The sequence below is a fragment of the Bufo gargarizans genome, chromosome 2 (assembly GCF_014858855.1).
Source record: "Bufo gargarizans isolate SCDJY-AF-19 chromosome 2, ASM1485885v1, whole genome shotgun sequence".
Taxonomy (NCBI): Eukaryota; Metazoa; Chordata; class Amphibia; order Anura; family Bufonidae; genus Bufo; species Bufo gargarizans.
Genome location: NC_058081.1, coordinates 87,522,133 through 87,537,345, shown reverse-complemented (window position 1 = coordinate 87,537,345; position 15,213 = coordinate 87,522,133). Strand labels below are relative to the sequence as shown.

At 44.5% G+C, this 15,213-nt stretch overlaps 1 protein-coding gene and 1 pseudogene across 3 annotated transcripts in view; both read left to right on the top strand.

Annotated features, from left to right (window-relative positions):
* Window positions 1-15,213, top strand: part of RASSF2 (Ras association domain family member 2) — a 94,188-nt gene that overhangs the window by 54,625 nt on the left and 24,350 nt on the right. For all 3 annotated transcript variants that reach the window (XM_044279260.1, XM_044279261.1, XM_044279262.1), the window contains exons 7-8: window positions 1,552-1,653; window positions 6,883-6,934. In XM_044279260.1, the coding sequence (XP_044135195.1) occupies window positions 1,552-1,653; window positions 6,883-6,934 (154 nt within the window). The remainder of the gene's footprint in view (window positions 1-1,551; window positions 1,654-6,882; window positions 6,935-15,213) is intronic.
* Window positions 107-1,104, top strand: LOC122927431 (annotated as a pseudogene).

The following is a 15,213-nucleotide window of genomic DNA, read 5'->3' as shown; positions in this document are numbered from 1 at the left end:
TTGACCCCGACGTCCCTTCCGGTATCCTGTAGAACAGTATGGGACTTGTAGTTTCTCCGAAAATCCGGAACGGGTGACGGGAAAGGAGGAGAAGGGAAAGGCAGACATGATCCGCTTCATCCTGATCCAGAACTGTGCCGGTAAGACCCGCCTGGCCACGTGGTACATGCAGTTTGATGATTACGAGAAGCAGAAGCCTAGAGGAGGTTCACACCGCTGTGACCATTCGAGATGCCAAACACACCAACTTCAGGAGTTCAGGAATTTTCTACAGCTGATACGCCAGCCTCTACTTCTGCATCTGTGTGGACGTGACGGACAACAATCTGGCCTACCTGGAAGCCATTTAGAACTTTATAGAGGTCCTGAATTAATATTTCTACAATGTATGTGAGCTGGATCTGGTCTTTAACTTCTATAAGGTGTACACGGTTCTGGACGAAATGTTCCTGGCTGGAGAGATTCAGAAAACAAGTCAAACAAAGGTTCTTAAGCAGCCCCCCAGGCGTTGTTATCACCGCCCTCTGCCCCACTCATCATGGATGACATATTTTTTTTTTCTTTTTGTTTTGTACATTCTAAATAGGAAATGTATTCTAGATATGACAATGCCGTATAGTGGTGCAGTGTGTGACCATTTTGTCTCCCCCATGCAATATGTGACACATTTATTAAAATAGAACACACAGAGTTGATAAATCCGGCATAGGCAAAAAAAAAAAAAAAGTCGGACCTGGCAGGTTTTTTTCCTCTACACTTTTCTTGGTAGTGAATATTATATATTCTATTTTTTATTTATCTATCATTTCCTGTATCAACCATTTTACCTTGTAGATAGGTTCTCCTAGTGTTCTTCAATAGGTTTACTGTCAAAGAAATGTCTGCTCTGTGATTGTTAAGATGGCGGTCAGACCAACACTCATAAAGCCACTCATAGTTTCTTCAGAAACGTGGAGTCTAACTTTGCCAAGTGTGCACGTTTACTTCTTTAGGAAGGATCACATCAGGACACCAAGACCCATACTCGTTGCCCCAACATCAGCCTTCGTGGGACCAGTGGGAGGTCCTACACACACTAGGTTCCACTGATGTTGATCACATGTTTATTCGTAACCTACCTCACATACTGTGTCTCCAATTCTAAGAAGCTCCAGTACCACCAGGTAAAGTGGTGGACAGCAAAGCCAGGTCAACTTGGCCTTTTTTTTTTATTTTTTTGCTTTTGTCAGATTTATCAACAGGGACTGTGGCTTGTTAATACATCTGGTATATACTGTATGGGGGGAGAAACTGGCTCACCACTCACAAAGTATGCTTCTGCATGACAGGTGCCTTGTCACCAAACTCCATGGACCCCATTATAAGTCGAAGGGATCCGTCGGATGCAGCAGGACTCTCTGATGACATGATTTGTAGATACAGATATGACAGAGATAGAAGCCACAATGCAGATGTGAACAGAGACTGAGATTAGGAGTTTCTCTGAAATCAGACTATGTCTTCTTCCATAATAAAATGATGGCACTGACATCTCCATCTTTTCTTGTGTAGACGTCTGTGTTCACTCCAGGATATGGCTCTGTGACAAATGTCAGGATTAACAGCGCCATGTCCACCCCACAGGTCCTGAAACTGCTACTAAACAAGTTTAAGGTAAGCCACTTGTGTCCCATAAATCAACACTCCAGCCATGGCAGCTTCTCATATCTGGTGCATGTACCCAAACTACCTTATGGCCAGATCCTCTAAAAAAGAACATAACATATTCAGGGAAGAAGTATGGTTGAGCCACTACAGGGAAAATAAGAATATAGTGTAAAAAGAAATGTGGCCTCTGCTGCATGGCTGCATTCTTGCTTATGTACCACCAGGTGGCGCCAGTGTTTAGTTTAACATTCTGTCCGTTAGGCCTCACGTACATGACTGTATTTTTTATCTGTGTGCTATGTGCATTTTTGTGCTGAGGAAAGGCCTAAACTAGCTGTCCCTCTCTCGGAAGGCTAAAAACGTGGCCAAAGGGCTTGTGGTCCAGGATCTGTGGCTCAGTCGTTAGCAGGGTATCGCCGTCTCAGCATTTTCTTCTGGTCACTCATGCAGTCTGGCAGAGTCTCTCCTACTAAACACTTGCCCCTATCTGCAGGCCACTAGGGGCTCTGACTGCTCTATTTTTATAGTTTCTAACTGATCCATAACCTTCTAGTGAGAGGAGTGAAGTTGAATTATGGTGCAAACAATATTTTCACTGACTTTTAGTTTAATTTACTATAATCTGCACCAAAATTGGCACAAATTATAGTGCAAATGTACACCTGCTCATAGCAGGACTGCCAGAGAAACCCCACATTTATTAAGAGCCCTGCATCTCACATCTGACTTTAATTTAGTTTAAGTCTGGCACATGAAAGGCCAGTCTAAATAAATCTCCCCATAAATAGTGTTGAGCGCGAATATTCGAATTACAAATATTTATCTCGAATATCGCAACTTCGAGAATTCGCGAATATTTCGAATATAGTGCTATATATTCTCTATATCAAATATTCGTCATTTTTTAAAATCTGAACACATGATTCCTCCCTGCTTCTTGCTTGTGGGCCAATGAGTCATTATCCCACAAGAAACTTAAGCAGGGAGGAATCATGACTTTAAATGGGAAAAATTACGAATATTCTAAAAAACAAATATATCGAATATATTAGTTTTTTAGAATATTCGTCTTTTTTTTTTTCAATCTGTACAGTTCGGCATACTCCTCAGAGATCATGAAAACTCAGATCCAATAGTATATTCTAACTCCCAGGCGTTCCCATGGTGACGGGGACGCTTGTCGGGGAGGAGTATGCCGAAGTGGAACAACTGTACAGATAAAAAAAAAAGATGAATATTCTAAAAAGCTAATATATAGCACTAAATTCTATAGTGCTATATATTCCTTTTTGACCCACGCCTGTATTGATAGCGTAATATTCGCATATTACGCAATCATTACCTTGCCGATTTGTAAAAAAAAAGATAAATATAACGAATATTCAAATTTGCAAATATTTGACGAATATTCTACCAAATATTCGCAAAATATTGCAAATTAGAATATGACCCCTGCCGCTCATCACTACCCATAATTGCCTGCAGCATCATGAACAAGGCTCCATTTGTGGACCGTGGATCCCGCACTATGCAACTCATGCCTATTCTTGTCTGCAACTCATGCCTATTTTGCGGGCCTATAGAATGGACATATGGCCCCATTGAAATTAGTGGGTTCACATCTGATCTTCAAATAATGCGGATCAGGTACAGACCAAAAATACCGTTGTGTGAATAGGGCCCCAAGGTTATTAAGGCCAGATTCCATCAGTTTTTCCAGACTCATTTTCTTGCCAATTTCTCTGCATGGACGTTGACTTTAATGGCCTTGTGTGCTATGCTGGTGTAGTCTAGCTAGCACACGGAGGGAAAATACTATTCATCTGAATCAGGCATTAAAGGGGTTTTCTAGTTTTTTTTATTTTTTTTTTTTATTCACCTCTCACCCACCCCGACCTGAAGAGATCTATACTTACCTGCTCCCCACTGCACCATTCTGGCTCTTTGGGTGCCAGACTGTCTTCACTGAACTTCCAGTCTCTGCATGTAAACCTCCTGCACCGATGGGGTGACATGCGCTACTGCAGCCAAGAACTGTCCTCAGCAATGACGTGTCCCCAAGTGGCACATGACCTATCAATGTCGGAAGTTTACATGTGGGGAATAAAAGTCCAGTGAGGACAGTCCTGGACCAATAGAGCCAGAACAGAGTGTCGGGAAGCAGGTAAGTATAGATCTCTCCACAGGTCCATCTAGATGGGTGGGTGGTTTGGGGAAATAAAAAATAAAAAAATCCAGGACAATCCCTTTAATGTCCTTTAAATTAGTTGTCCCAGATGTTTTTTTTGTTTTTTTAAATATTTAGTTTATATATATTTTTTAGTTTACAGAGGAGGTCCGTGGTTCAGCATGCTGTGGGTTGTCTTATTTCCACCTCTGAATCAATATTGTATATATCCAGCATAGTCATTACCAAGAGGTGTGGGCAGCACAGCAGAATATTGTAGAGGGGCAGCGGTTGTGGAAGCGATTCAACCTCCAAAACATACAAAATAAAAAATTCCACAGCACACCCCAGGCGTATATCATATAAAGTGTATTTCAATCACCAAACAGCAACGTTTCGGTCCTCTCACTCGGACCTTTCTCAAGCAGTGACATTATACGTGTACATAGGTGCTCAGTGCATATATATAGGGTTCACAATATTATTCATTAATTAACATAATCAACATAATTACGATATGTGTAAAAAGGTATATAAACATAATTTTGGTGAAAAAAAATGGAAGTGAGTTTTTGCACAGTTATATTCTATGTCTGGTTTTCAGTAATGAGTAACTGGCGCTGCCTTCAGGCGCACTGTGGTCACACTGACGGTGTGGATGATTCCATGTATCCCCGATATACCTTCTGACTTTATACATCACCATTTCATTGTAGTAATGTTTTGCAATTTCCTCTAATGTCTGATAATCTAGTAATATATGTTTTTCCCTCTCATTTATTGACCTATGTCAAGTTCAACATACATATATACTTTGTTTCTCTAACGAGGTTGGGGTTAAATTATATGCTATGAAGTCGCCGGTCATGTGGTCTGCTTCTGGAAATCACATGTGCGTTCCATCGATGCGGTCCATGTATATGGCGGAAGTAAAAGCGATCACATGATCGGGCCCTGTAAATCACATGAGCGTTCCACCGATGCGCTCCCTGAGAATGACGGAAGTGAAAGCGCTACTCACGCATGCTCAGTACGCTGAGTAACACGCCGAGAAGCACCTGCTGGCTAAGGCTAAATGCACACGATCAGAATTGCGTGCGGATTTTCCGTGCGGATTTGCTTGCGGAAAATCCGCACTGTATGTCATGTACATTTTATTCTATGAGAATTTGAAATTCCCAGTGCACACAATGCAGATTTTTTCCGCGCGGATTTTGACCTGCAGTGCAGATTTTAAAATCCGCAGCATGTTAATTTATTTTATTTTTCCTGACCGGATTTTCTTCATTCACTTAGTAAAATCCGCATGTGGAAAATCCGCACCGAAACCACACCAAATCCGCACGCAAATCTGCACCAATTGATGCGGATTGACCGCACAGATTTGCCTGCGAACACCTGCGGATTTCAGTGCAGATTCTCCGCACATGATTCCTGAACGTGTGCATGTACCCTAACCCTGCTTTCACACCTGAGCGTTTCTCAAATGCGCGTTTTTGTCGCGCGTTTTTATGCGCATTTTTTGTAATAGTAAACGCGCGTTTGTGTGATTGACTGCAGTGTCCTATGGCCACAAACGCGCGTCAAAACGCCCCAAAGAAGCTCAAGAACTTGATTATGCGTCGGGCGTTTTACAGCGCGATCGTACGCGCTGTAAAACGCCCAGGTGAGAACCATTCCCATAGGGAAGCATTGGTTTTCATGTGTTGAGCGTTTTACAGCGCGTTTGAACGCGCTGTAAAACGCTCAGGTGTGAACTTAGGGTTAGTGTCCACATAATCTTGTTTTTAATCCTGCACTTGTGCACATTATCTCTTTATTATTGGCAATTATATTATATTAATTCTAGATACACTTTTGTAATTTAGACTACTTTCACACTGGCGTTTTGGTTTCCGTTTGTGAGATCCGTTCAGGGCTCTCACCAGCGGTCCAAAACGGATCAGTTTTGCCCTAATGCGTTCTGAATGGAAAAGGATCCACTCAGAATGCATCAGTTTGCCTCCGATCAGTCTCCATTCCGCTCTGGAGGCCGCCTGCGGCGTTTTGGTGTCCGCCTGACGAAGTGGAGCCAAATGTATCTGTCCCGGCACACAATGTTAGGCTTCTGGTATCTGCACAGACGGATCCGCACCTATAATGCAAACGCTTAGATCCGTTCAGAACGGATCCGTTTGCATTACCATGAACAAAAAATATATATAATGCAAACGGATCCGTTTTGACTTACATTGAAAGTCAATGGGGGACGGATCCATTTGAAAATTGAGCCATATTGTGTCAACTTCAAACGGATCCGTCCCCATTGACTTACATTGTAAGTCTGGACGGATCCGTTTGGCTCTGCACGGCCAGGCGGACACCCGAACGCTGCAAGCTGCGTTCGGGTGTCCGCCTGCTGAGCGGAGTGAATGCAGAATGCATTAAGGCAGTATGGCTCCATTCGGGGCCACTTGTGAGAGCCTTCAAACGGAACTCACAAGCGGAGCCCCGAAGTCAGTGGGGACGGATCCGTTTTCTCTGACACAATAAAAAACGGATCCATCCCCCATTGACTTTCAATGGTGTTCAAGACGGATCCGTCATGGCTATAGAAGACATAATACAACCGGATCCGTTCACGACGGATGCATGCGGTTGTATTATTGTAACGGAAGTGTTCTTGCAGATCCATGACAGATCCGCAAAAAACGCTAGTGTGAAAGTAGCCTAAACGTGTATTTAACTTTTTGATCACGATTCAGAGATTTATTGAGGCTATATGATTATGTACACTAGTATACTATTAGTTTCTTTTCATTATAATCATGTTTATATACCTTTTTACACATAATTATGTTGATTAATGAATTATATTGTGAACCCTATCTATATGCACTGAGCACCTATGTATAATGTCACTGCTTGAGAAAGGTCCGAGTGAGAGGACCGAAACGTTGCTGTTTGGTGATTGAAATACACTTTATTTGATATACGCTAGGGGTGTGCCGTGAAATTCTTCCATATTCATTAGCTAGCACTGTAATCTTTTTTTTAATGATGTAATATGTTATTTCTTTGAATTCTAGATTGAGAATTCTGCCTCAGAGTTTTCCCTTTATGTAGTGCACACAAGCGGAGGTAAGAAATGGGTGCTGTGGGGTCTTCATCCCATTCTCTTGACTTGATGTTCATGATTAAAGAGGTTTTCCAATTTTGGGGGTCCGACCCCTGTTGATTCCGACCCCTGTTGATTAACTGTTTGAAGGGGCCAGGGCACTCCGGTGAGCACCACGGGGTCTTTGCTTACCAAGTGCAGGGCTATACCCTGGATGGCAGCTGTGCTTGGTATTGCAGCTGAGCGGCACCTAGGCCATGTGACCGATGAACCGGCCTAAAGAGGCAGCTTATCGGCGAGGATGCCAGAAGTTAGACCCCCACGGATCAGATACTGAGGACCTAGCCTGAGGATAGGTCATCAGTATTAAACACTGACAACCCCTTTAAATAGATATTATACTGAAGGCACAAGAAATCCTTAGTTCTGCTCATAACAACTAGTCAGATCACTGTTTTGTTCTGTAACCCACACTACAGAATTGGAAACTGGAATTAAAAGGGCTGCGACTCCGCCTAATCTACTTGATTGGGAATCTGTCCAACAACAGGCATAGCCTATTGACAAGCGCGGAGCTGGTTATGGAGAAGAAGTAGAAGATTTTTATGATAAACCAGACAGTTCCTTTAAATGGCTTCTAATTTTCAATATTCAGCGTTCAGAGTGATTACATGTTTTCAAACATTCTACAGTGTGTTATGGGTCAACTGCGGGTTTAACTGACCAGAACTCTCAGCATCATAGGGATCCATCAATTAAAGAGAGTCGAAGATCCACTGATAAACCAGGCACAGTGCCTTGTAGGGCGTGCTGAGCCGAATGTAATTATACCTTTCACTTAGCGATCCGATGCTTCATTCTGGAGAAAAAGTACTTTTAATCCATATGCAAATGAGCAGTTAAGTGCATTGGAGGCGGGACCTAACTAGGGATGAGCGAACTCGAACTGTATAGTTCGGGTTCGTACCGAATTTTGGGGTGTCCGTGACACGGACCCGAACCCGGACATTTTCGTAAAAGTCCGGGTTCGGGTTCGGTGTTCGTCGCTTTCTTCGCGCTTTTGTGACGCTTTCTTGGCGCTTTTTGAAAGGCTGCAAAGCAGCCAATCAACAAGCGTCATACTACTTGCCCCAAGAGGCCATCACAGCCATGCCTACTATTGGCATGGCTGTGATTGGCCAGAGCACCATGTGACCCAGCCTCTATTTAAGCTGGAGTCACATAGCGCCGCCCGTCACTCTGCTCTGATTAGCGTAGGGAGAGGTTGCGGCTGCGACAGTAGGGCGAGATTAGGCAGATTAACTCCTCCAAAGGACTTGATTAACTGATCGATCTGCAGCTGTGGATCATTGAGCTGCTGATCCTCAATTGCTCACTGTTTTTAGGCTGCCCAGACCGTTTGTCAGTCACATTTTTCTGGGGTGATCGGCGGCCATTTTGTGTCTTGTGGTGCGCCAGCACAAGCTGCGACCAAGTGCATTTAACCCTCAATAGTGTGGTTGTTTTTTGGCTAAAGCCTACATCAGGGTGAAGCTGTCACACCAAGTGCATTTAACCAGCAATAGTCTGTTTATTTTTTGGCCATATACTACATCAGGGGCAAGCTGCGCCTGTCACCAAGTGCATTTAACCCTCAATGGTGCGTTTGTTTTTTGGCTAAAGCCTACATCAGGGTGAAGCTGTCACACCAAGTGCATTTAACCAGCAATAGTCTGTTTATTTTTTGGCCATATACTACATCAGGGGCAAGCTGCGCCCGTCACCAAGTGCATTTAACCCTCAGTAGTGTGGTTGGTCAAGCTATCACACCAAGTGCATTTAACCAGCAATAGTCTGTTCATTTTTTGGCCATATACTAAATCAGGGGCAAGCTGCGCCCGTCACCAAGTGCATTTAACCAGCAATAGTCTGTTCATTTTTTGGCCATATACTACATCAGGGGCAAGCTGCGCCCGTCACCAAGTGCATTTAACCCTCAGTAGTGTGGTTGGTCAAGCTGTGACACCAAGTGCATTTAACCAGCAATAGTCTGTTCATTTTTTGGCCATATACTACATCAGGGGCAAGCTGCGCCCATCACCAAGTGCATTTAACCAGCAATAGTGTGGTTATTTTTTGGCCATATCCCAGTCTAATTCTGTCACTAAATCCATACCGGTCACCCAGCGCCTAAATACTAGGCCTCAAATTTATATCCCGCTAAATCTCTCGTTACCGCTGTCCTGTTGTGGCTGGGAAAGTTATTTAGTGTCCGTCAAAGCACATTTTTTGTTCTGGGTTGAAATACAATTCCCAATTTAGCAATTTAAAAATTTAGTGGTTTCTGCTGTATCAGAGCTATTTGAAATCTATCCCTAAAAGGGTATATAATATTCAAGGTGCACATAGGGTCATTCAGAATAACTTCACACACCCGCTACTGTGCATTTCCAAGTCTAATTCTGTCACTAAACCCATACCTGTCACCCAGCGCCTAAATACTAGGCCTCAAATTCATATCCAGCTAAATCTGTCGTTAGTGCTGTAGCTGGGCGAGTTATTTAGTGTCCGTTCAAGCACATTTCTTGTTCTGGGTTGAAATACAATTCCCAATTTAGCAATTTCATAATTTAGTGGTTTCTGCTATATCAGAGCTATTTGAAATCTATCCCTAAAAGGGTATATAATATTCAAGGTGCACATTGGGTCATTCAGAATAACTTCACACACACCCGCTACTGTGTATTTCCAAGTCTAATTCTGTCACTAAACCCATACCTGTCACCCAGCGCCTAAATACTAGGCCTCAAATTCATATCCAGCTAAATCTGTCGTTAGTGCTGTAGCTGGGCGAGTTATTTAGTGTCCGTTCAAGCACATTTCTTGTTCTGGGTTGAAATACAATTCCCAATTTAGCAATTTCATAATTTAGTGGTTTCTGCTATATCAGAGCTATTTGAAATCTATCCCTAAAAGGGTAGATCATATTGAAGGTGCACATAGGGACATTCAGAATAACTTCACACACCCGCTACTGTGCATTTCCAAGTCTAATTCTGTCACTAAACCCATACCTGTCACCCAGCGCCTAAATACTAGGCCTCAAATTTATATCCAGCTAAATCTGTCCTTAGTGCTGTAGCTGGGCGAGTTATTTAGTGTCCGTTCAAGCACATTTCTTGTTCTGGGTTGAAATACAATTCCCAATTTAGCAATTTCATAATTTAGTGGTTTCTGCTATATCAGAGCTATTTGAAATCTATCCCTAAAAGGGTATATAATATTCAAGGTGCACATTGGGTCATTCAGAATAACTTCACACACACCCGCTACTGTGTATTTCCAAGTCTAATTCTGTCACTAAACCCATACCTGTCACCCAGCGCCTAAATACTAGGCCTCAAATTTATATCCTGCTAAATCTCTCGTTAACGCTGTCCTGTTGTGGCTGGGAAAGTTATTTAGTGTCCGTCAAAGCACATTTTTTGTTCTGGGTTGAAATACAATTCCCAATTTAGCAATTTCATAATTTAGTGGTTTCTGCTATATCAGAGCTATTTGAAATCTATCCCTAAAAGGGTATATAATATTCAAGGTGCACATTGGGTCATTCAGAATAACTTCACACACACCCGCTACTGTGTATTTCTAAGTCTAATTCTGTCACTAAACCCATACCTGTCACCCAGCGCCTAAATACTAGGCCTCAAATTTATATCCTGCTAAATCTCTCGTTAACGCTGTCCTGTTGTGGCTGGGAAAGTTATTTAGTGTCCGTCAAAGCACATTTTTTGTTCTGGGTTGAAATACAATTCCCAATTTAGCAATTTCATAATTTAGTGGTTTCTGCTATATCAGAGCTATTTGAAATCTATCCCTAAAAGGGTATATAATATTCAAGGTGCACATTGGGTCATTCAGAATAACTTCACACACACCCGCTACTGTGTATTTCTAAGTCTAATTCTGTCACTAAACCCATACCTGTCACCCAGCGCCTAAATACTAGGCCTCAAATTTATATCCTGCTAAATCTCTCGTTAACGCTGTCCTGTTGTGGCTGGGAAAGTTATTTAGTGTCCGTCAAAGCACATTTTTTGTTCTGGGTTGAAATACAATTCCCAATTTAGCAATTTCATAATTTAGTGGTTTCTGCTATATCAGAGCTATTTGAAATCTATCCCTAAAAGGGTATATAATATTCAAGGTGCACATTGGGTCATTCAGAATAACTTCACACACACCCGCTACTGTGTATTTCTAAGTCTAATTCTGTCACTAAACCCATACCTGTCACCCAGCGCCTAAATACTAGGCCTCAAATTTATATCCTGCTAAATCTCTCGTTAACGCTGTCCTGTTGTGGCTGGGAAAGTTATTTAGTGTCCGTCAAAGCACATTTTTTGTTCTGGGTTGAAATACAATTCCCAATTTAGCAATTTCATAATTTAGTGGTTTCTGCTATATCAGAGCTATTTGAAATCTATCCCTAAAAGGGTATATAATATTCAAGGTGCACATTGGGTCATTCAGAATAACTTCACACACACCCGCTACTGTGTATTTCTAAGTCTAATTCTGTCACTAAACCCATACCTGTCACCCAGCGCCTAAATACTAGGCCTCAAATTTATATCCTGCTAAATCTCTCGTTAACGCTGTCCTGTTGTGGCTGGGAAAGTTATTTAGTGTCCGTCAAAGCACATTTTTTGTTCTGGGTTGAAATACAATTCCCAATTTAGCAATTTCATAATTTAGTGGTTTCTGCTATATCAGAGCTATTTGAAATCTATCCCTAAAAGGGTATATAATATTCAAGGTGCACATTGGGTCATTCAGAATAACTTCACACACACCCGCTACTGTGTATTTCTAAGTCTAATTCTGTCACTAAACCCATACCTGTCACCCAGCGCCTAAATACTAGGCCTCAAATTTATATCCTGCTAAATCTCTCGTTAACGCTGTCCTGTTGTGGCTGGGAAAGTTATTTAGTGTCCGTCAAAGCACATTTTTTGTTCTGGGTTGAAATACAATTCCCAATTTAGCAATTTCATAATTTAGTGGTTTCTGCTATATCAGAGCTATTTGAAATCTATCCCTAAAAGGGTATATAATATTCAAGGTGCACATTGGGTCATTCAGAATAACTTCACACACACCCGCTACTGTGCATTTCCAAGTCTAATTCTGTCACTAAACCCATACCTGTCACCCAGCGCCTAAATACTAGGCCTCAAATTTATATCCTGCTAAATCTCTCGTTAACGCTGTCCTGTTGTGGCTGGGAAAGTTATTTAGTGTCCGTCAAAGCACATTTTTTGTTCTGGGTTGAAATACAATTCCCAATTTAGCAATTTCATAATTTAGTGGTTTCTGCTATATCAGAGCTATTTGAAATCTATCCCTAAAAGGGTATATAATATTCAAGGTGCACATTGGGTCATTCAGAATAACTTCACACACACACGCTTCTGTGCATTTCCAAGTCTAATTCTGTCACTAAATCCATACCGGTCACCCAGCGCCTAAATACTAGGCCTCAAATTTATATCCCGCTGAATTTGAATACAATACATTGGGCCAAATAATATATTTGTTGTTGTGGTGAACCATAACAATGAGAAAAACATCTAGTAAGGGACGCGGACGTGGACATGGTCGTGGTGGTGTTAGTGGACCCTCTGGTGCTGGGAGAGGACGTGGCCGTTCTGCCACATCCACACGTCCTAGTGTACCAACTACCTCAGGTCCCAGTAGCCGCCAGAATTTACAGCGATATATGGTGGGGCCCAATGCCGTTCTAAGGATGGTAAGGTACAGGCATTAGTCAATTGGGTGGCCGACAGTGGATCCAGCACGTTCACATTATCTCCCACCCAGTCTTCTGCAGAAAGCGCACAGATGGCGCCTGAAAACCAACCCCATCAGTCTGTCACATCACCCCCATGCATACCAGGGAAACTGTCTCAGCCTCAAGTTATGCAGCAGTCTCTTATGCTGTTTGAAGACTCCGCTGGCAGGGTTTCCCAAGGGCATCCACCTAGCCCTTCCCCAGCGGTGAAAGACATAGAATGCACTGACGCACAACCACTTATGTTTCCTGATGATGAGGACATGGGAATACCACCTCAGCATGTCTCTGATGATGACGAAACACAGGTGCCAACTGCTGCGTCTTTCTGCAGTGTGCAGACTGAACAGGAGGTCAGGGATCAAGACTGGGTGGAAGACGATGCAGGGGACGATGAGGTCCTAGACCCCACGTGGAATGAAGGTCGTGCCACTGACTTTCACAGTTCGGAGGAAGAGGCAGTGGTGAGACCGAGCCAACAGCGTAGCAAAAGAGGGAGCAGTGGGCAAAAGCAGAACACCCGCCGCCAAGAGACTCCGCCTGCTACTGACCGCCGCCATCTGGGACCGAGCACCCCAAAGGCAGCTTCAAGGAGTTCCCTGGCATGGCACTTCTTCAAACAATGTGCTGACGACAAGACCCGAGTGGTTTGCACGCTGTGCCATCAGAGCCTGAAGCGAGGCATTAACGTTCTGAACCTGAGCACAACCTGCATGACCAGGCACCTGCATGCAAAGCATGAACTGCAGTGGAGTAAACACCTTAAAACCAAGGAAGTCACTCAGGCTCCCCCTGCTACCTCTTCTGCTGCTGCCGCCTCGGCCTATTCTGCTGCTGCCGCCTCGGCCTCTTCCTCCGCCTCTGGAGGAACGTTGGCACCTGCCGCCCAGCAAACAGGGGATGTACCACCAACACCACCACCACCACCTCCGTCACCAAGCGTCTCAACCATGTCACACGCCAGCGTTCAGCTCTCCATCTCACAAACATTTGATAGAAAGCGTAAATTCCCACCTAGCCACCCTCGATCCCTGGCCCTGAATGCCAGCATTTCTAAACTACTGGCCTATGAAATGCTGTCATTTAGGCTGGTGGACACAGACAGCTTCAAACAGCTCATGTCGCTTGCTGTCCCACAGTATGTTGTTCCCAGCCGGCACTACTTCTCCAAGAGAGCCGTGCCTTCCCTGCACAACCAAGTATCCGATAAAATCAAGTGTGCACTGCGCAACGCCATCTGTAGCAAGGTCCACCTAACCACAGATACGTGGACCAGTAAGCACGGCCAGGGACGCTATATCTCCCTAACTGCACACTGGGTAAATGTAGTGGCAGCTGGGCCCCAGGCGGAGAGCTGTTTGGCGCACGTCCTTCCGCCGCCAAGGATCGCAGGGCAACATTCTTTGCCTCCTGTTGCCACCTCCTCCTTCTCGGCTTCCTCCTCCTCTTCTTCCACCTGCTCATCCAGTCAGCCACACACCTTCACCACCAACTTCAGCACAGCCCGGGGTAAACGTCAGCAGGCCATTCTGAAACTCATATGTTTGGGGGACAGGCCCCACACCGCACAGGAGTTGTGGCGGGGTATTGAACAACAGACCGACGAGTGGTTGCTGCCGGTGAGCCTCAAGCCCGGCCTGGTGGTGTGTGATAATGGGCGAAATCTCGTTGCAGCTCTGGGACTAGCCAATTTGACGCACATCCCTTGCTTGGCGCATGTGCTGAATTTGGTGGTGCAGAAGTTCATTCACAACTACCCCGACATGTCAGAGCTGCTGCATAAAGTGCGGGCCGTCTGTTCGCGCTTCCGGCGTTCACATCCTGCTGCTGCTCGCCTGTCTGCGCTACAGCGTAACTTCGGCCTTCCCGCTCACCGCCTCATATGCGACGTGCCCACCAGGTGGAACTCCACCTTGCACATGCTGGACAGACTGTGCGAGCAGCAGCAGGCCATAGTGGAGTTTCAGCTGCAGCACGCACGGGTCAGTCGCACTACAGAACAGCACCACTTCACCACCAATGACTGGGCCTCCATGCGAGACCTGTGTGCCCTGTTGCGCTGTTTCGAGTACTCCACCAACATGGCCAGTGGCGATGACACCGTTATCAGCGTTACAATACCACTTCTATGTCTCCTTGAGAAAACACTTAGGGCGATGATGGAAGAGGAGGTGGCCCAGGAGGAGGAGGAGGAGGAGGAAGAGGGGTCATTTTTAGCACTTTCAGGCCAGTCTCTTCGAAGTGACTCAGAGGGAGGTTTTTGGCAACAGCAGAGGCCAGGTACAAATGTGGCCAGCCAGGGCCCACTACTGGAGGACGAGGAGGACGAGGATGAGGAGGAGGTGGAGGAGGATGAGGATGAAGCATGGTCACAGCGGGGTGGCACCCAACGCAGCTCGGGTCCATCACTGGTGCGTGGCTGGGGGGAAAGGCAGGACGATGACGATACGCCTCCCACAGAGGACAGCT